At 44.0% G+C, this 20,100-nt stretch overlaps 1 protein-coding gene across 4 annotated transcripts in view; it reads left to right on the top strand.

Moving 5' to 3' along the window:
- LOC147736516 (uncharacterized) overlaps window positions 1–20,100 on the top strand; it is a 244,664-nt gene that overhangs the window by 158,014 nt on the left and 66,550 nt on the right. For 2 of the 4 annotated variants that reach the window (XR_015307566.1, XM_086953256.1), the window contains exon 2: window positions 16,299–16,476. The exons of the other annotated variants lie outside the window; for them this stretch is intronic. Coding sequence is in view for 1 of the 2 variants with exons in the window: in XM_086953256.1 (XP_086809382.1) it covers window positions 16,393–16,476 (84 nt within the window). In the remaining variant the exon portion in view is untranslated. The remainder of the gene's footprint in view (window positions 1–16,298; window positions 16,477–20,100) is intronic. 4 annotated transcript variants of the gene reach the window in all.

Here is a 20,100-nt window from a genome sequence, read left to right as displayed (position 1 = left end):
TAATTGGAAAAACACGAACAAGGCTTCTTTCCCCCATTGGCTTAACTGGATCATCAATTTAAGAGGAGCCGACAACATAGCCCTCGCCTCTACACCGTGGCGTCCCCCACTCAGAAAACTCTGGTTCTAGCTAGATGACTACTTTGACCTGCACAAGCCACCTTGACTACACGATGGACTCGCGACCATCCCGTACATCCACCCTCCTAATTAACATGCTGTTGTGGTAATGATAGCAATCTACGACTATGTACGCCTACCTTCATGTCAGTAAATAGATGCAACTCTCCTATGTATAATTTATGCATATTGTATAATTTATTGTATAATGTTTGTACAATTCATATGTATTCTCCATATGCCAATTTCTTTTATTTATTTGTTTTGTTTACCCCTTATGTTTATATTTTCAAATTCTTTAATCTGTTAATAACATTTACACAGCTGTATATCTCTTAAACTCCTAATAAAAACTTTTGAACACAAAAAATTACTATTCTAACTCCAGGGGGGTGTAATAGTAGGGTAAGTGTTGGATAGTGTAGGGGTTAAAATGACTATTCTAACTCCAGGGGGTGTAATAGTAGGGTAAGTGTTGGATAGTGTAGGGGTTAAAATTACTATTCTAACTCCAGGGGGTTTAAGTTTAATAAATTAAATTACAATTAAATGTAATTAAAATATTAAAAATTATTAAAGTAAATTAAATTATAATTTAAAAAATATTAAATGTAATTAAAATATCATAATTATTTTAAATAAATTGTTTTAAATTTCATAAAAAATACTGCATTAAAAATAAAAATAAATAAATATTTTAAAAAATTTAAATCATTTTAATAAAGTAAAAGATTTATATTTATATTAAATACTTACCCATACCTATGTTGTAATGGCATGCGTTGTAATACCATCTGCGTTGTAATGGCATGCGTTGTAATGGCATGCGTTGTAATGGATTTTGCGTTGTAAAAGTTTCGTTGTAATGGTAGTGCGTTGTGAAAGTTGCCCTATGATGGTTGTTTCCCCTTTTAAACAGCCTCTTACAGGTTCTACTTTCGAGCTCAGTGAACCTAAGGGAGCGGAGACTCTCGGTTACTACCTCACACTCTCTGCCCAAACCTCCTTCTCAGGATTACTCATTTATCATCCCCCGGGCTCTGCAGTGGATTGTATTGATTCTATTGAACAAGCCTTGGCCTCTCACCTACTTAAATGGGCCAATTTGACCGTATTAGTGGATTTCAATTTACACCCGGATGACCCTCAGGCCCAGTCTACCTCTATGTCTTTGATTGGATGGAGAGCAGCCACCTGAAATGCAATGCAGAGAAGACTGAAATTATCTCCTTCTGGTCACCTATGTCTAACTGGGGGAAGATCTTTGGCGCTCTGCATTACAAGCCCCACTTCCACCTTCACCAATGGTAGGAGTAAAACCGAACAACGCCCTCTCCATGAAGGCTCAGATCTCTGCAGTAGTAGGTCAATGCTTTACTCTGTTGTGTACCATCACAAACTGTCTTACCCTCCTCCGCCTGAAGGTAAGTACAGTAGTGATTCATGCCTTGATCACTATGTCTTGACTACACAAATGTCCTGTTTTGGGTGCTGCCAAAGCCCAGGTGAAGTGCCTGCTGGTGCTTCAAAACGCAGCTGCCAGTTTACTTCTTTGTTTGCCTAGGCAAAGCTTCCTCAACGGCAGCCGCTCTCAAGGTTTGACATTGGTTGCCCATTAAGAAACACATCCCCTTCAAAGCATTAGTGATGGCCTATAAAACAGTGTTCTCCTCCAGCCCTCGATATCTGGCCAATAGATTCACTCAGTATTTTCCCTCCAGAATGTTGCACTCCACTTCCGCTTCTCTTTTAGTTATTCCACACTTTAAGGGAGCCCAAAGGGCCGTTAATGCCTTTTCTTTTTTGGCAGCCAAGGCTTGGAATGTGCTACGCTGTGAGCTACGGTTTACTGCTTCTGAGCTCATCTTCAGTAAAAAACGAAAAACCTGTTATTTTTCTGGGAATAAGTAGATCTTCTGGTATGGGGTTGTGCATCTGGACTCACCTGTTAGCGCTGGGACACTAAGGAGTAGCCGTGTGCTCTATAAATCTGTTATTTATTCAAGGAGTAATTTCTTGATCGTCGTGAGAGGTCTATCAGCATGGAGGTGAATAAGAGGCTGTGATAGCAAGTGGTGGATGCTCGTGTCCTGACAATGTGCAGCGATGGGAGTCCGTAAGCCAATTGGACTTGAGAAGAGTTCATAAGGCCATCTACATCAAATAAGTCACCCTTTAGCAATTGGCCACCTGCCATGCAGTAAATGCTAAGACATGAAGCACGAAGCGGAGTCTGGATTCTCTATTATCGGTGTCTGGAGCAAAATAAGAGTGGATTGTCCCCGTTGGAGTTGCACCCTGTCCTAAACTCCCATGTTGGCTAAGAGTACCGGTGAAATATAGACTCCGGCTGGCCCTTCCAAATATGGATGCCAGCCACTCGATAAACCACCAGTGCTTTTCAGTGTTAGGCTGAGACCACTCCACCATAAAACGGAGTTGCGCTGCCTGATAGTTGCACACTAGATGAAAGACACCAAGTCCTCCATCCGATTGAGACAGGTATGACTAGGTCTTTCCCATCCAGACCTTCTTACTGTCCCATATGAATTCCCATATAAGACGCTCCAACCTATCAAGCATCTGTGGGGGATGAGAGGGGTTGCAGTGGCAAGTTTGCTTATCATATAGAATCTTTGGTAAAACTGTCATCTTGATGGCCGCTAAACATCCCATCCATGAGAGCCACAATGCTTCCACTTAGATAGATTAGAGCGAATGATCATCGCCAGGGGTGCAGCATAGTTGTGCTTTTCAGTATGTCCAGGTGTTGGGTATCTCTGCAGAACCAAGTACCCTTTCCCATGTGAGACCCAAGTGAACAGGAATCCAGTTTCAAGTTGAGCTTGATCAGCCTTAGGAAGGGTGAGTTTTAGAATAGGTTTTCTGGAGATTTGGTTTGAAGCCAGAGGCCCCACCAAAGGGCACCAATTCTCTCATCACTGCTGACAGGGAGTCATACAGGTTTGATAAAAATAGTAACAAATAATCAGTGTATAGCTTTGCTTTGTGTCCCCTGGCCCCTAAGGCTATACCTGTGAAGTTTGGGTTATTACGTATCCATTTGGCAAGGGGCTCCATATACATGGCAAATAGTAAGGGTGACAGGGGACAGCCTTGTCAAGTGCCCTTAGAGCGTTCAATGAGCTAGGACAACATCCCATTAACCCTCACCATTGTCCTAGGGGAAGTATAACTACACTGGATCCACCGACGGAACCGTGGACCGCGTCAACACCAAGCGAAAAAATATCCAGTGTACCCAATCAAAGGCTTTCTCCACATCAATAGAGAGCAGAAGGGCTGGTGTACAGGAGCATTGCATCTGGTCTAAGAGATGAAAGATACGTTTTGTGCTTTTGGTCTGGTCAGGGTTAACCAGGCCTTGCAAGTAGTAAGCCAGTCTATTGGCCAGAATGCCCCTAAAGATCTTAGCACCCATAATTAGTAATGAAATATGGTGGTAGGGGAGCAGCGTTTAGGGACCTTACCGGGCTTAGGAATTACAGGGATCATGGCGAGTTGCATTGTGTCTGTCAGGGTACTGGTAATGCTAAAGGCATTGTATAACCTCGCCAGTATGGGTTCTAGCAATGGGCCAAATGTTTTACAGAAGTCTGCACTATACCCATCATGTCCAGGTGCCTTACCAGCTTGTAGATGTTGTACAGCCATAAGAACTTCATTGGGAGTAATGTCTCTATACAAAATGGAAATATCTTTCTGAGGGATGCAAGCTTCAGTGGAAAAATGTGATGAGTCTACGTTGCGTTTGGCACTGGGCCTACTATCACAAGTGAGGCACCATTTTTCTCATATATATATATAAATGCATATATATATATATATATATATATATATTCAACACACTCCAGGTATAAATTTCTTTTGGAAAAAACCTGAGTCGGAGCCCAAGTTCAGAACGGTGTTGTCAGAGTTTAATTGACAGACCAGAAACACCCAACGCGTTTCGAGATCAGCCGATCTCTTGCTCATGGGTGGAGCTTAGTTGGTACCATCGTTCATTTAAAGAAACATGCAGTAATTTTTGTCATGTGATCATAGACATAAAAGACTTTGTGTAAACAAATGTGGGCCACAAAATCAAAAAACAATTCAAGTGAATAGCAAATTAGTGTACAACAGTGGAGCAATATTGTAATAGATTAAAGTTCCAATGCATGGCAATTAAATTAATGTAGCAAAACATTTGGCCAACCAATTTTGATGAATAGCCATTGGTCAAAATTATAAATCTCCACCAGGAGGTTCCCTTGGCAGATTAAGCTGTTTGTATCACAGCCTGAAATTGTATAACCAGTCTATTAAGTGATTATGCAGCCCCAGTGGGCATATGCTGCAGAGTTCTGATATCGCCAATCGTAGTGACTTGTCCAATCACGCCCCAGTGGGCAAAGTTCACAATTGCATCCACATTCCTGCAAGGAAAGAAAAAAAGGGCCCATTGCTACATGTAACACGTAATTTCCATATAGATCACTATTAAAATCAAGATTAAAATGTTACATCAAACTTAAGTTACCCAAAGCAGCAGCGTTCTCAAACCCAATTACATAACTCAACACTCAGGTTTGGAGGTGAATGGCTAATTCCTCCCCCAAATTGTGCCCTATGGGTTGCATTGTGTTATACATGATGATGCACTTGGATTCTAATTTCCTCAACTCCAACCATCTGTTACCACCCCTCACATTGCTGTCAACGTTGTCAAGAACACAGAATTTCATTAAGTTAGGATTTCTGTTGTGTTCTTCGGCAAAATGCCTGGCCACAGGATATTGCTGGTTGACATTCCTAATAGCTCTTTGATGCTCCAGAATTCTGAGCTTAGCCTGCTTGGTGGTACATCCTATATAAAATCTGTTGCAGGGGCATTGTAATGCATAAATAGCATATTCTGTAGTGCAACTAAGGTGTTTGGTGATCCTGTGTGGGCCCCGGTCTGTAGACAATTGTATAGTCTTGCAGTTGTTACTGTACTTGCAGGCTTTGCACCTACGACAAGGATAAAACCCTTGTACACTGTCAGTTCTCAGATTCTCTTTTAGTAACGTAGGGCTAAGGACATCCTTCAAAGATCTGGATTTTTTAAAAGTCAAAGAAGGAACGTCATGTATTACTTCCTGTATGTCCTTGTCCAGTTTGAGTGTATCCCAATACTTGGATAGGCTTTTGCGTAATTTCCAAGATTGGCTGTTGTACGTGGTGATGAAACGGATTTTTTCATCCTGTGCACGTTGTTTAGGGATTAGGAGCTCATCCCTATCCATATTGTTAACCTTGGCTAGGGCCTGTTGAATTATTTTATGGCTGTATCCCCTTTCTCCGAACCGCTTTACCATTACCTTGCTTTCAAGGGAAAAATTCTCAGCAGAACTACAGTTCCTCTTGGCCCTGATCAATTCCCCCATAGGTATGCTCCGAATTAAACTGGGAGGGTGACAACTGCCTGCATGGAGAAGACTATTCCCTGCGGTACTCTTTCGAAACAAGGAACTAGTTAACTTTCCTTCAACGATTTTGAGACTAATATCTAGAAATTCTAGACTGTCTTTGCTGGTAACACTGGTAAATTTAAGGTTCATGGAGATTTGGTTCAGGATAGACTCAAATTCCTGTAGTTGGTCATGGGAGCCGCTCCAAACACAGAAGATGTCGTCGATATAACATTTCCAGAGGGTGACGTGGGCACTGAAGTGGGAGATCTTATTCACCACCAGCTCCTCCCACCAGCCCAGATAAAGACATGCTAGGCTGGGGGCAAAGCAAGTGCCCATCGCCACCCCCCGGATCTGTTTATACAAAAGTTTGTCGAAGATGAAAAAATTGTTAGTTAGACATTCCCACATCATGTCAAGGAGCATGTTAGTGTGTGACAGGTGAGAGACAGATCTATCTTTCAGATAATATTTACATGCCTCCACCCCCAGGTCTTGTGGGATACTTGTATACAAGCTGGCAACATCAAAGCTTACCAGCCAGTATTCTGGGCTCCATGTCACGTCCTTAATGATTTTTAGGAAATCAGATGAGTCCCTCACATATGAGGGTAAGTTAGTTACATAGGGCTGTAAGAAGTGGGCTATGTATCTAGAAGTGTTTTCATACAAACTCCCTATTGATGAAACAATAGGTCTGCCCGGTGGTGTCTGAAGACTTTTATGGAGTTTGGGCAATAAATACAGTGCGGATAGTTTGGGATATTTGACATAGAGATAATTAAACTCATCGTCCTCAATCAAACCCCTAGCTTTCCAATCTCTCAGTTTGTCTCCATATGCACATTCTGCCACATTATACTCTTCCTTAGTTGCTTTGACATAGTTATTGACATCAGACAATTGTATGAGACCTTCCTCTAGATACATATCAAGTGGCCAGACCACCACATTCCCACCTTTGTCACTATTCCTAATGGCCACATCTGACCAACCCTCCATCTCCTTTAAAGCCAGAAACTGTAGTTTACTAAGATTCCAATTTACTTTGGGCTTCATTCTGTCCATCTTTCTCATCTCAAGTATCATGCCTTGTTCAAAGCTATCAATATATATATATATATATATATATATATATATATATATATATATATATATATATATATATATATATATATACTTAGAATTAATGAAAGATATTTTTTTCTTCCTGCTGTACAAAGAGTTAAACAAGGCGGTGAGGGTTTATAAATGTAATATCAGTGCAAGGTAAACACTCAAGCATAGAAACACTTCTTTTATCTGTCAGTGAGGCAACATCCTCGCATGGGAAAGGTGAGGACACACGCCCTGATAAAGGTATAGTGAAACCACCTTGGATACACCAAGGAGGGGCAGGAGAGCAATACCTAATCACAGAAAAAAGTGAACATTGAGGGCAGAGTGGAAGAGTGATATCAGTTAGAGAGAGGAAATAGAGCGAAGAGGGACGTAAGCCAGGGAAATATGCACTAGCAAAGCTAATAGGTCTTGTCTTTGGGAACAATCAATTTAGCCACTAGTTTTTACCCATTCTGCACACCATCCCCAATGCATCCCCAAAGATTAATAAAAATAAAAAGCCCTTGATTCGGTTGTCCGAGTAATTTTGTATCACCTACAAAATGATGTGAGCAGTTTTTTTTCTTTAAAGTTACTGGACTGAGTTCGATTGGTAACTAAAATGAGAAAAAATCACAAAAGGTAGGTTCGATAAACAACACAGTGGAGGAGCAGAAGCACTAGGAGAGCAACAAGAAGGTGGAGCAACATAGAGGGTGCGGATGGGAGCAACAACATGGAAGACAGGATGGGAAAGAAACATAAAGTGCAGGGGTAGGAGGAAGCAACACAGAGGGCACAGGGAGGGAGACAAACAGCAAGAGAGGGATGCGGGGGAGCTAGAGAGCCGGCGAACAAGATGGCCACATTCTTGTGAGGCTCAGTTAGCCCGGGTAATAAATCCGGTATAATCGTCCTACCAAACGTTGTAAAAACTGCCCAAACTTATTGAATGCCATGTTTCAAACACAGGTGAGACTGAGCTGCCACAGGAGCTGTACTTTGCTGTCCTGAACAATTGGCGTGGTGAAGCTCGACTCTGCAGCCTGGGGTGGCGCAAGATTGCGGCGCAGGAAAACACTAATTGAACCCTTGGTCACATCCCAATGCTACGCAACGACACAGCGAACAACCGGCAAGACTGCTGCGACCGGAGGGGGGGAACCAACTCACCACTATGCCGTGGTACGGAGGGACTTCCAAAAGATGTGATGGCTGGACCGCTGGGCACTGCTGGAGCTGAGAAGACCCTTTATCGGCTGCCGATCACCCGGGCCCCGCTCGCGCTGTCCTGAGCCTCTAGAAGTAGTGACAATCCTGGCTCCCGGCGGCCAATGCCTGACCCTGAAGAAGACTGAAAAACCTTGACACGTGTGGGGCAAAGTTAACTGACTATTCCTGTAAGATTACACATTCTACATTACAGGGCTTTTCAGGTCTCGCCTAGCCATCGCTTAAGCGATGCTCTGCGAGATATTAAGTAAGGGGCTTTTGAAAGTGCTCCCAAAGGCTACAGGCGGATCGGGTACAGTGTATGTGCGCCGGGCGCATGCACCATTTGTCAGCCTGCATGATCACTTTCGCAGCCGATTTGATGTTCTCAGCGGCCACTGAGAACATCAAAGCGGCCGCAAAAGTAATCACCATTTGAGCGCACACCACTCACATACTTCCCCCCCATCACTTTCCCTGCTGGCATTCCCCCCTCCCTTCTCACCCAGTCCTTGTTTCCCTTGTGTGCTTCTCCTTTGCTCTTCCTTGTGTGCTGCATTATCTCTCCCCCAACCCTGCCTGTTGCCTCCCTCCCACTCTCTCCTTAGTTGCCTCCTACCTCTTCATTCTTTTCGAAAATGATTTTTTGGGGTGGGTTGGAGGAACAGGCAACAAGTTGCTGCAGGCCCCTCCACCTTATTACAAAAGTGCTTTCATGCTACTTCTGTTTCTATTTTTTTTCTTATCTCGTGGTAAATTGAAAAAACAGATGACACATGTGTTGCATCATTGCTCCTCATTTAATTTTTTTTAGCATGTTGTAGAGCATCTAGCTACTGTATGACGTGGTACATGTAACATGGCCTTCTGGCAATGCTGGCAACATTGCTTGTTTATTTAGCCTGTCGATTTGCCGTCCCACACAAACACACACACAGCCTTTCCCTGTTTGCTTCCTGGCATCCCTGCTTCCGCTTGCCACTTAAAAAAAAGCCTCTATCTCTCGCCCCCAAGTCTTCGCTGCACTTATTTACAACTGGCGGCGGAACTCAAACCCTGGTGCACCCCTGATGTGGTTCACACCCTGCCTTCTGGATATGGTATACAAAGAGTAGACAGAGAGAATGAACAACGGGGTGGAGGAGTGGCCATTATATATAGGGACACCCTCAGCTGCTCGACGATACCACTGCAAGAGCTAACGGACGCAGAAGGGATGGGTTTTATAATTAAAATTAATGACAACTTCTCCTTCTCATGGGCTTTGATCTATCGCCCACCAGGACCCTGCGCAGGCTTCCTGGGGAACATCGGAGAGGTGCTCAGCCCACTGATACTTAGGTATTCTAATTTCACTCTGATGGGTGACATAAATATCCACCTAGAGTCCACAACAGATACGCCTGCTGCCTCCTATCGGGAAACCATGGAGGTCTTGGGCCTCAATATTCGAGACACCCTAGCTACCCATGAGGCAGGGCATACGATAGACTGCATTGCCACTAACTTAGACACTTTGACAACCGACCCCCTTAGACCCCAAATTTGGACTGACCATATGCTGATCCCTTTTTTGCTTCCCCTTGTGTCTAACCGAGAGAATGATCATAAAAATGAACACAGCAAGGTCACAAGGGATGAATGGAAAACGATATTGTCCCACCCAGAACTTATAACTATGGCCAGGAACTGTAGACCCCAGCTGGTAGCACCTGCAAATCCCACTAGTTTTAGAACATGGATGAATGATCTGAAAGGTACGGTTGGGCAGGGAAAAAACAGAATGAGGCGGGATAGAAAGAAAACATCCGCACCCTGGTTCGATCGAGACCTCAAAAATAAACAAGGGGAGCTTAGAAGAGCTGAACGAAGCTGGCGGAAAAACTGCTCTAGCTCAGAACGTAGCAAATACAAAAGGATAAAAAATGCCTATCATGCGCTAATTAAACAAGCTAAAAAGAGGTACTTCTCGTCGGCAATAGAAACAGCTAGCAGCAAACAAAAGGAAATATTTAAAATTGTAAACAGTTTCAATAAGCCTAAATGTCTAGCGCAGGATATCCCACCCTCGCAGATACTCTGTGACAAGATCGCAGACTTTTTTAAGGGAAAGGTACAGGGTCTGACGAAGGACTTCGATGTCCCTATATTAGAGCCAAGAATAGAGGGTGACATTGTAGGAGAGTAGGGTCTGCAATCCTATGATCACCCGGACTTTTTGCTTTTGTTTCACTGGTTTACGACATTCTCGGGCTGTGGGCCTGCTGATCAGACCCACAGCCTAGCTGTTCTCTCACTAAATTGATGCGTGTACCTTAGGTGCATTACCCAATTGGAACTGGGCCACCTTGTCAGACCCTGTAACTCAGGGCATCGGTGTACCCAGGGCCTACCAGGGGCTGAAGCATGTATTATGCCACCCCCGGATGGCCAGCTAAATCTGACACAACTGGCTGCACGACAGCTGGGGCAACGTAGCGTATTCGCTCGTTGCTTTAGATATAGTATCCCTATATCTAACCTCACAATGGACACCCGGGTTCCTATTAGTCACTCCTATGGCAGGCCTTGACAATCCTGAAGGCAGAGTGCATGGAACCGTGTGAATTGGGCTCTGGCACGAGCCGAGCCCGGTTGCAGCTTGCGGAACCAAGACCCAATGGCTGTTCCATGATAACGCGTATCATATCGGTAACTTCGGTGTAGCGTTATCAAGACATGTCGAGTAAGGTGTCATACGAATCGGGATGCTGCCCCCTCACCAATTCTAGTGACGAGGTTAGCATTCCGCCCTTCTAGAGGGACACGACATGTATGTAACTGTGAACCCCGGTTAAAGTTAACTGAAGCCTCAGCTCCACAAAATGGACGCTGCCACCACAGACACGAGTCTGACCTCCTGCTGCTGGGAGTCCTTCCAGCGAGGAGAGCTTGTACAAAGGGTTTCCTGTCAGGGGCGGTGTTCGCACCATCCCAGACAGGGTTTTGTGTATTCTGGGTAGGTAGGGCTTTGCGAGAAGGTGACTGCGGAGTGGCACCCCGGTGCTTACTACGCATCTGCCGGTTACAACCAGTTCCAGGGACGCGCAGCCCCTGACCTGGGGAAAGTCCGGCAGGGGAGAGGGGTGTAACTACCCCCCTTCCTGGTCCCACCCCTAGGGCAGGACCTAGTCATGTACCCACCCCTTTCTTTAGGATAAAGGCCGGAGCGGGGACCCTTCCAAATTAGATCATCGTTGAATCAAGAACTACTTTCTACGAAAGGACATTCGAGACTCTTCTCAAGATTTCTCCCTTGTGGCTAAGGAGTAGTCACCCTGCATCCGCAGGCACCATCTAAGAACTCTGCGGTTTGCTGCAAGTCCTTCCTCAGGAATCCGACGACCCAGCTCGACGAGAACCGGCTTCCCTGGCACCTCTGACCTCTACCCACATCGTCAGCTCAGCTGAGATCTGTGGGTGCGATGAGACCTCGAGGGACCGGCCATCATCAAAACCTGCACGCTTTCTTAAAACAGCACGATCACCGAAGGAATCCTCTGGTGAGTGCTCTGGGGTCCGAGAAGCCCGACCCTGAGCAGCTCCAGCATCAAAGTGCAGTCTCCCAGCATCTCCACGATTTGCGTGGGGCCCTTCTGCTCGCTGCTCAGCACGTTGTCTGGTCACTAGCCGCTGGCTTGTGCCCTTCTTGACGACACCCGACAACCAACGCTGCTGGTCTGGTTGCTCCAGACTGGCCTTTGCTCCCTTCTGCGAGAGGAGCACTCCGGACCCTCCTGGTCCACTCCAGACGCCATTTTAGGCCCACCACGTGGCCCTGAAATCTGCCAAGGCTTGTTGCCCCAATCCTGGGCCCAGCGACGCCGACAGTATCAACCTTCGTGGGACAGCTCACACCTCCATTCTGGTCGCCGACAACGCCTCCTGGTCCGTGAGACTGCAGAGCCTAGCGCCGCCCACTCACCTAGTCGAGGTGACGGCCATCCGGTGCCTTCCTGGTACCCTCTGACTACTGGCTAGTAGTACGAACTTGGTTCCCTCTGATTTCAGGTGTCATCGATCACTGATCCAGGCTTGGATCACTACGAACTATTCATCACTGGTCGCCGGCCAGCAACTCCTTTTCTTCCGGCTCCTGGCTCGTCAGCGAAGACCCCCGACGCCTGTAAGACTTGTGCAGCCGCAGCCCTCGTGGCTAGGTAACTTCGGCATTTCGGTGCCTGCATAACCTCCTTGCTTAAGGGTCCTGAGTCCCTGGCTTCCGACTTGCCTTATAGGGTCCGCCCGAGACCACTAGAACTTTCCGTGCCCTCAGGCATTTGTTTTAATTGTGCACTTGAAGTATTTTCCTAAGAGTTTTGTTCTGTGCTTAGTACCCTGTCCTCATAAAGAGTACAGGGCTGTTGTGATTCTAATAAATATACTGTTTATTTTCATAACACTTGTGTGGTGTCCTTTCACTTGGTGTTCAAGGGGTATGTGATGGTATAACAGCTGGCTTAACACGCCCTCTAGAGTTTAGCCCGAAGACTGCTCGTATCTACGCTACTAGGATAGCTGGTCTAAGGTTGACTTACAACCAATCACCATAAGGGTCGTTTGGACCGATGCATAGTGGTCGCTAGAATAGCGAACGCTGCATATCGGGCCAACTTCTCACAGACATAGTGAGACAAGGGGCCACTCAGTTGACAACTTTCCTACCAGTCAGTCTGGAGGATACTAAAAGAGTAATTTTAGCAACAAAATCCGGATCCCCTTTTGACCCATGCCCAGTTAGACTCCTACACCTCATTGTGGATATTGCTAACCCAATAATAAATGCCATTGTCAACACCTCACTGTCCACGGCCAATGTCCCCCCAGAGTGGAAACTGGCAGCGGTGAAACCACTGCAAAAAAACAACACCCCTGGATGAGTTAGCTGCAGAACTGCTGGATTTCTCTGGTAAAGTAATTATGGCGGGAGACTTCAATGTTGTTTTAGATCATAAACTAGACAGGTCAAATAATAGCAGGGCAGTAGTAAATAGCAAGATGGCAGCCAGGATAAAACTCCTTAATGCCCAGCAGGGTCTGTGTGATATCTGGAGAATAAAAGCAGGGCAGAAGGTAGGGTACACCTTTCACAATAAGAAATATAATCATAAGTCTCGTATAGATTATTTCTTGATTGATGTAAGATTGAAGGATGAGGTGGTGGATGTGGAGCACCTGGGGGCGCATCTTTCTGACCATTCGGCTGTGGCCTTGAAGTTAATACTAGGAGCAGAGGGTTCGACTTCAACTTGGAGGATGGATCGTGCAGTCCTCTCAGATATGGAATATGTGGATATCTTGAGGAGTGAGATTCAAGTATTTTTTGAGGTTAATGAGGGTTCGGCTAAAGCGGAAGTCGTTTGGGACACCTGTAAGGTTTTCTTGAGAGGGAGGTTGGGAGCACAGGGCGCCAAGAAAAGAAGATTATATCGGAGGAAAGTTTTAGATTTGGAGATGGAAATTCGCACATGGGAGTAGGCAGGTGTAGGTTCATGGGGGGGACACTGGGTGAGGAGGAGGTAAAGAACAAGCTGTTTGAGTTAAAATTAGAACTAACAACTATATTGTCACAAAGAGTTAAGGAAAAATGGGAGGCAAGTCAGCTAGCACATTTCTCTTATGGTGAAGGGTGCAGCAAATTGCTAGCTTGGAAAGCCAAAAAGGATTTGCTCCGGAATCAAATTAAGGGGGTTAAGACTTCAGCCACGGGGTCTCTGATAACTGAGAGTAAAAGGATAGCAGAAGCCTTCCACACCTTTTTTAAGGATATATATAGGGAGGATTTACACCCGGGGCTAGAAGAGATAGAGGGATGGATGTTGGAAATGGAGCCCCTCCCTGAGGATTTGAAGGTGGTGTTAAATAATGACATAACGGTGGAAGAGGTGGTCAAGGTTATTAAGGAGAGTAAAAGGGGGAAGGCATCAGGACCAGACGGCCTCCCTTCTGAAGTCTATAAGATTTTAGTAGAAGAATTGGCTCCGGTATTGTGCAACTTATTTAATCACATTTTCATGGGTGGAGCAGCTTTACCGTGTACATGGAATGAGGCTACTATTATTTTGCTACTTAAACCTGGTAAATCCCCTAGATCATTAGATTCGTATAGACCTATATCACTGCTTAATTGTGATTATAGGTTTTTTACAAAGATTTTGGCAGATAGGTTAAGTCTAGTAATTCCTAAGTTGATAGACCAAGATCAAAAAGGCTTTCTTAGGGGTCGTTATTTAAAAGAACTAACTTTTGCTCTTCATGGCAGTATAGATATGGCAGTTATAAACGATCTTCCCTTGGCGGTAATCGCTTTAGATGCCGCCAAGGCCTTTGATCGAGTTAATTTCGTTTATTTAAAAACTCTTTTACAACATCTCAACTTAGGAAAGAGGTTTACTGACTCTATCTTTTCGCTCTATGATCTCCCGACATCCAGGGTTTTGGTCAATGGATTATTAACTCCACCCGTGCAAATTATGCGCGGTACGAGACAAGGGTGTCCTCTGTCACCATTATTGTTCAACTTATATATAGAACCACTGGCTTGCAGAATTGGGAGCTCAAACAGGATTTTACCTTTTGGGGTGGCAAATTGGTAAAAAAAAATAGGCCTCTATGCAGATGACATTGTTATTTTCTCTTCAAATTTGCATGGCTCTTTGGATGCACTGATAGATATTACTAAGGATTTTGGAACTGTCTCTGGTTATAAGATCAACCAAGAAAAAACAGAGATCATGGCTTGGAACTTACCCACAGAGGGGTTGGATATTAAGGCGGATATGAGATACCTGGGGGTAAGGATTACTCATAACATTGAGGATTTGGCTAAAACAAAGGGGCATATTATCAAGGGGGTTTATCTCCGCTTTTTTGGCTTTAAAAGCCAAGAAAGCGGAGATAAAGTTATCTCCCTATTACCTAGCTGTCGCTAACACCAGTTAGCGACAGCTAATAGGAGATAGCGACCATCTTGGGCCCCAATTTGCATGTCAGTGATATTTATCACTAATGACATGCAAAGTGGGAGTGACACGATGTTAGCGACTGAAAACAGTCGCTAACATCGCTATCTCCTATTACCAACTTTTGGAGATATTCGCGCTAAGCGCGAATATCTCCAAAAGCTAACACCTGCCCTGAGCATGTCTTAGCCATGTTATCCAATGGGAGGTGGATAACATGGCTAAGAGCATTAGCTCGGTAATGCATGAATATCGCTGACTTTTCAGCGATATTCATGCATTGCGGCGATTTTTATCGCACTTGTGATAAACCTTGGTAATACCAAGGTTTATGTGCGGTAAAAACCGCCGCGGCTCAGCTGTAAATTTTTGTCTCTAACCAAGCAATAGCGATAATTATCGCTATTGCTTGGTAATATGCCCCACATTTCTTTAGAGTCAAACAAGAAGTCTCAGCCATGCTTAAAGGATGGATGAATTTACCTTTGTCGTTATATGGCAGAACAAATTTAGTAAAGATGATGATCCTGCCAAAGGTAACTTTTTTGTTTGAGGTTATTCCGCTTGGATTTCGAAAGGAGTGGTTAGCCAAGCTCCAGAGTGAGATAGCTTCTTTTATTTGGGCATCAAAGGGGTCACGACTTTCATGGAAAAAAATAAGAAGGAGGCTTTGTAAAGGAGGATTGGCTGCCCCGGACTTGCAAATTTATGCATGGGCTTTTGGGTTGAAAAACTGTAGGATGCTATTGGGTACCCGCTTTCAGTCACCAATAGGGGATTTATTTGGTGTGATGTTAAACAATAGTGGTTATATAGATTTTGGGTTTTTGTATAAGTTCTCAGATCCTAAGTTTTTTTAAAAGATTAGGCTGAAAGTTCTATATGATTTGGCGGAGATGTGGTATAAGATTAGGAAATTTCTAAGGATACCTTATTTGAGTTGTATGGCTCCAATATGGGACTCTCCAGGTTCTCCGCCTTGGACAAAGGACTTGTTGGCAATTTCATTGAAGAGAGAGGGTTCAGTCCGGAGATGGAATGACTTGTTTCAGGAGGGCAACTTGTTGGCATGGAGTGAATGCCAACAAAGGTGGGGGCAAGTTTTTTCAAGGTATAAATACCTACAGATTCAGAGCTGGGCGAAGGGCGCTGACATTCGAATTGGGATACAGAATGACTTTGAGGCAAAATTGGCGATGAAGGTGTCTTTTAAGAAGGAGGTGGCCTTGTGGTATTGGTCAATGCTGGAGATGGATGATGGCCCCTTCTCACTCCCGGAGGTCCTGTGGAAGCAAAGCTTGCCAAAGATTGCAACAGAAAACCAATGGCAAGTATCTATGGCTATATTATACAGAGTGGTTAAACCCGCGAATTTAAGAAGAAACCTTCTGTTCACAATCCACAGGGCCTACTGGTCTCCGCGTAGATTGACGAAACTTAAATCAAGTGGAGTGGTGGAGTGCGCAAAATGTAAGACCCCCAATGCCGATGACCTCCATATGTTTGTCTTTTGCTCGGAAATAAGAAGCTTTTGGCAAGATGTGAGTAACTGTCTATCTCAAGCTCTGAACCTACAAATAGAGGTAAGCCCCGAACTTATAATTACTGGGAGGAATGACCTAGAGGAAACTAGAATTAATGACAGTGTGAAATTGATTTTTTATGCTATACTACTGGCACGCAGAGAACTTTGTAAGTTGTGGGTTTCCCCCCTCTCTCCAAATGTTTTGGACTGGATAAAGGCAATGAGATATACAGCTAAATTAGATATGTTGAATCACACCAGCAAAAAAAAAAACTAACATTTTGGGTACCGTTTCTTATACATTTTGGGTGATTTCTATATGGGGAAAACATTTTGAACTGTTATGAATCGTTTATCGAACAAAATAACATCAATCCCATGATTAAGCCCCACGCCTATCTCGCTAGTATTTTGGTTGACACTCAGGTTCCAGGAACAAGGATTAGATGGGCACACCGGACGGGTCAAATGGCTATAAGGGCTTGGATAATACGCTGGCCGGACCCGGTAGAGGTGAGCCTGATATCTCTTCCTCGATATACTAGCATATGAGATACAAAAAACCCAGCAGGTGGAACAGTTAGTGAACTGGGTGGCGAGTCGGCAAATGAGGATTTAAAAAAAAAAAAAAAAAAAAAAAAACTCCCCGATCCCACCACATTGTCGAACCTACGACCCATCTCACTACTTCCGGCCCTGTGCAAAGTCACAGAGTCAATTGTAAACAAACAACTTACACGTTTCTTGGAAGATAGTGATGTTTGGCACCCCAATCAGGCAGGTTTCAGGACCCAACATTCCACGGAATCGGCCCTCCTGTTCACTACAGAAACTATCCGCTCAGCCCTAGACCAAGGCAAGAAGGCCGTCCTGATTTTATTAGACCTATTGGCGGCCTTCGACACGGTCTCACACGCCATCCTATTAGACCGGCTAATAACATCTGGTGTCACAGGAATAGTGCTTGAGTGGATAAGAAACTTCTTAAGTGACAGGAGACAAGTGGTGACCCTGGGGGAATTCTGCTCCAGTGAAAAAGCGCTGTTGACGGGAGTTCCGCAGGGTTCAAGCCTGAGCCCGACCCTGTTTAATGTTTATACTGCACCCCTGATAAAACTGATATCGTCATTTGTCATAGACGCTATAGCCTATGCCGACGACACACAACTTATCCTGGTAATGGTTAAGGATAACCAAGCCTGGGAGGAAAAGCTCAAAGGTTGCCTAACGGTCACCTTTGAATGGATGCGCCTAAATCACCTGAAATGCAACACAGGTAAAACAGAGATCATGCCAATAGGCCCAAAAAATGAGTTCATCCCACGATTATGGTGGCCAGAAAAAGCTGAAATACCACCTCATACAACCAACTCGGCCCGTAATCTGGGGGTGTATTTTGACTCTGACCTGTCTTTTAGACAACAAGTGGCTAGAGTGGCAGGCATGTGCTTTGGGGTAATAAAGGGACTGAGAAAGTTCTTTGATTTTTTGCCCCTCGAAGCTAGAAAAACAGTTACGGTTGCACTTGTAACCTCCCGCATCGATTACTGTAACAGCCTCTACGCAGGTACAAATAAAGCTGTCACACACAAACTTCAGATGGTGCAACATGCAGCAGCAAGGTTGGTTCTAAAATGGCCGAAAAGATCATCTGCAACCAAAGCCCTCAAGGCATTACATTGGCTGTCCATTACAAAAAGGGTCTTGTTTAAAGTACTGCTAATTACTTTTAGAGCTGTTCACAACCTAGGCCCGTCCTATCTAAGGAAAAAATTCAGCAGATACTGTCCATCTAGAGTACTGCATTCCTCAACTGCCAACCTGCTTACCGTCCCGGGTTTCAGACTCAAAACCCGAGGGGGCAAATCCCTGGCGGTACTGGGAGCAAAAGCATGGAACACTCTCCCCCCCAGCTGAGATTACTGGACAAAGAAACAGACTTCCCCAAACACCTAAAAACCTGGATCTTTAATCTCCAAGACACAACTGCTAGAAGGCTAGTGTAATCCGGGTCTCGGTCAAGTAAGCATAGAGACTACCTAACATCTGGTGGTCTTCTTTTGGGCGCCTAGATGCTCCTTGGAGCGATTGCCGTGCGATATAAATTGGCATTCAAAAAAACAAAAAAACTAGCCTTCCATCTCAGAGTCAGTTTTGTTAACCCCTTCGAAGCTAATGACGAGCTGGGCTCGTCATGGCGCTTACCTGCCGTGGGCGGATGACAAGGCCAGCTCGTCATGATTTATGGACTTTATGTTTTTTTAGCGTAGGACGGGAAAACGCCTAGCAGCCATGTGGTTAAGAGACACTTTTATTTCCATCTCTTCCCTTTGACCATCCACTTTACTAAACGTTTAATACTCGAGGTGTCTGCATTTCACTTCTGTGCTTCAAATGCATCAGAGCAGATTTACTTAAAACAAGCATTTTCAATGGAATAGGTCTCGCATTTATTAGAGTTTGAGCTATTGGCATATTAAATGCCAATGCCTTTTATTTACTTGTTGGTTTTAAAACAGATAACTAAAAGGCATTAGAATGCCAAATGCTTAAACTCTTGCAAATGTGAGACCTTTTGCATTGCAAATGCGTGCTTTAAAAATAAAAATATTAAGGGTTGCCAGTTACCCAGACTGTTTTCAACGCAAGGGCCATATTAATGGTAGACTGTACACTATACTAAAGACTAAGTCATAAAAATACCTAGAGGTATTTCTGAGTAAGAGCGTCTTACATTTTCAAAAACCTCATTTGATTTACCCTGAAGCCTATTTCTTTTTAAAACTTTATTGAATAAAGCAAGGATACAATCAGCCGTCTCGAACAGCCGATCTTGAATGTCGGAGCCTGTTTCAAGTTGTGGTGTGATTTCAACATGAGTCGTGATAAGTATTATAATGGGAAGGGGAAATGAGCTACTGGAAATAAAATACTTCCTGAACAGAATTTAATAAGTCAATGCAGAATTAATAAAGGAACCTTTCACAACATTTTAAATATTTAAGAATGTGAACCCATACGAGCACCCATGCTTATGAAGTACACACAATCTAAATACAGGATCGTGGTCTGCTGCCCTATTCTGGGTCTGAAATATATTGACACGGTTTCTCTTGGTAACATTAACTTTGATGCCAGACTGTTTACTGAAGACAGGGGGGGGAGTCCCATGGGCAGCCATAGATTTCGACAGGGAGCACATACATATATAAAGAGTGCCTGCCAAAACAAAGATGCTTGAGCTTAAGGAGTTAGGTCCCGGGACATGAGGAGGGCTGGACCCTTTTTCAAATGAACATATATAACTTGCTCTCCTCACAATTCTTTGTTGCTTAATGATTTGAAGCACATAACTCAGGTCTACTACTGAATATGTGGGTTTATTTAGTTTCACCCTTTGCTTTTCAATTTCAAAGTACATCAAATTTTTATGTTTGAAAAAAACACATCATATGTAACATTTAGTGAAAAAATATACAACATACACAGTTACCAACACTTTCAAAAAAAGAATGAATGAACAAAATTACAACATATATATGCACATTTGTTTACAGATGGCAGCGATTTTTAGAATCATCAAGTTCAAACTGCCAAAAAACGATATTTCTATTTACTTATAAGTCAATGAAGGACAAAAATGTTTTTACAAAGAAGGCCAACTGAACAAAATTTTAAATAA

The sequence above is a fragment of the Lissotriton vulgaris genome, chromosome 1_2, assembly GCF_964263255.1.
Source record: "Lissotriton vulgaris chromosome 1_2, aLisVul1.2, whole genome shotgun sequence".
NCBI lineage: Eukaryota > Metazoa > Chordata > Amphibia > Caudata > Salamandridae > Lissotriton > Lissotriton vulgaris.
This window is presented reverse-complemented; position numbering and strand designations above follow the sequence as displayed.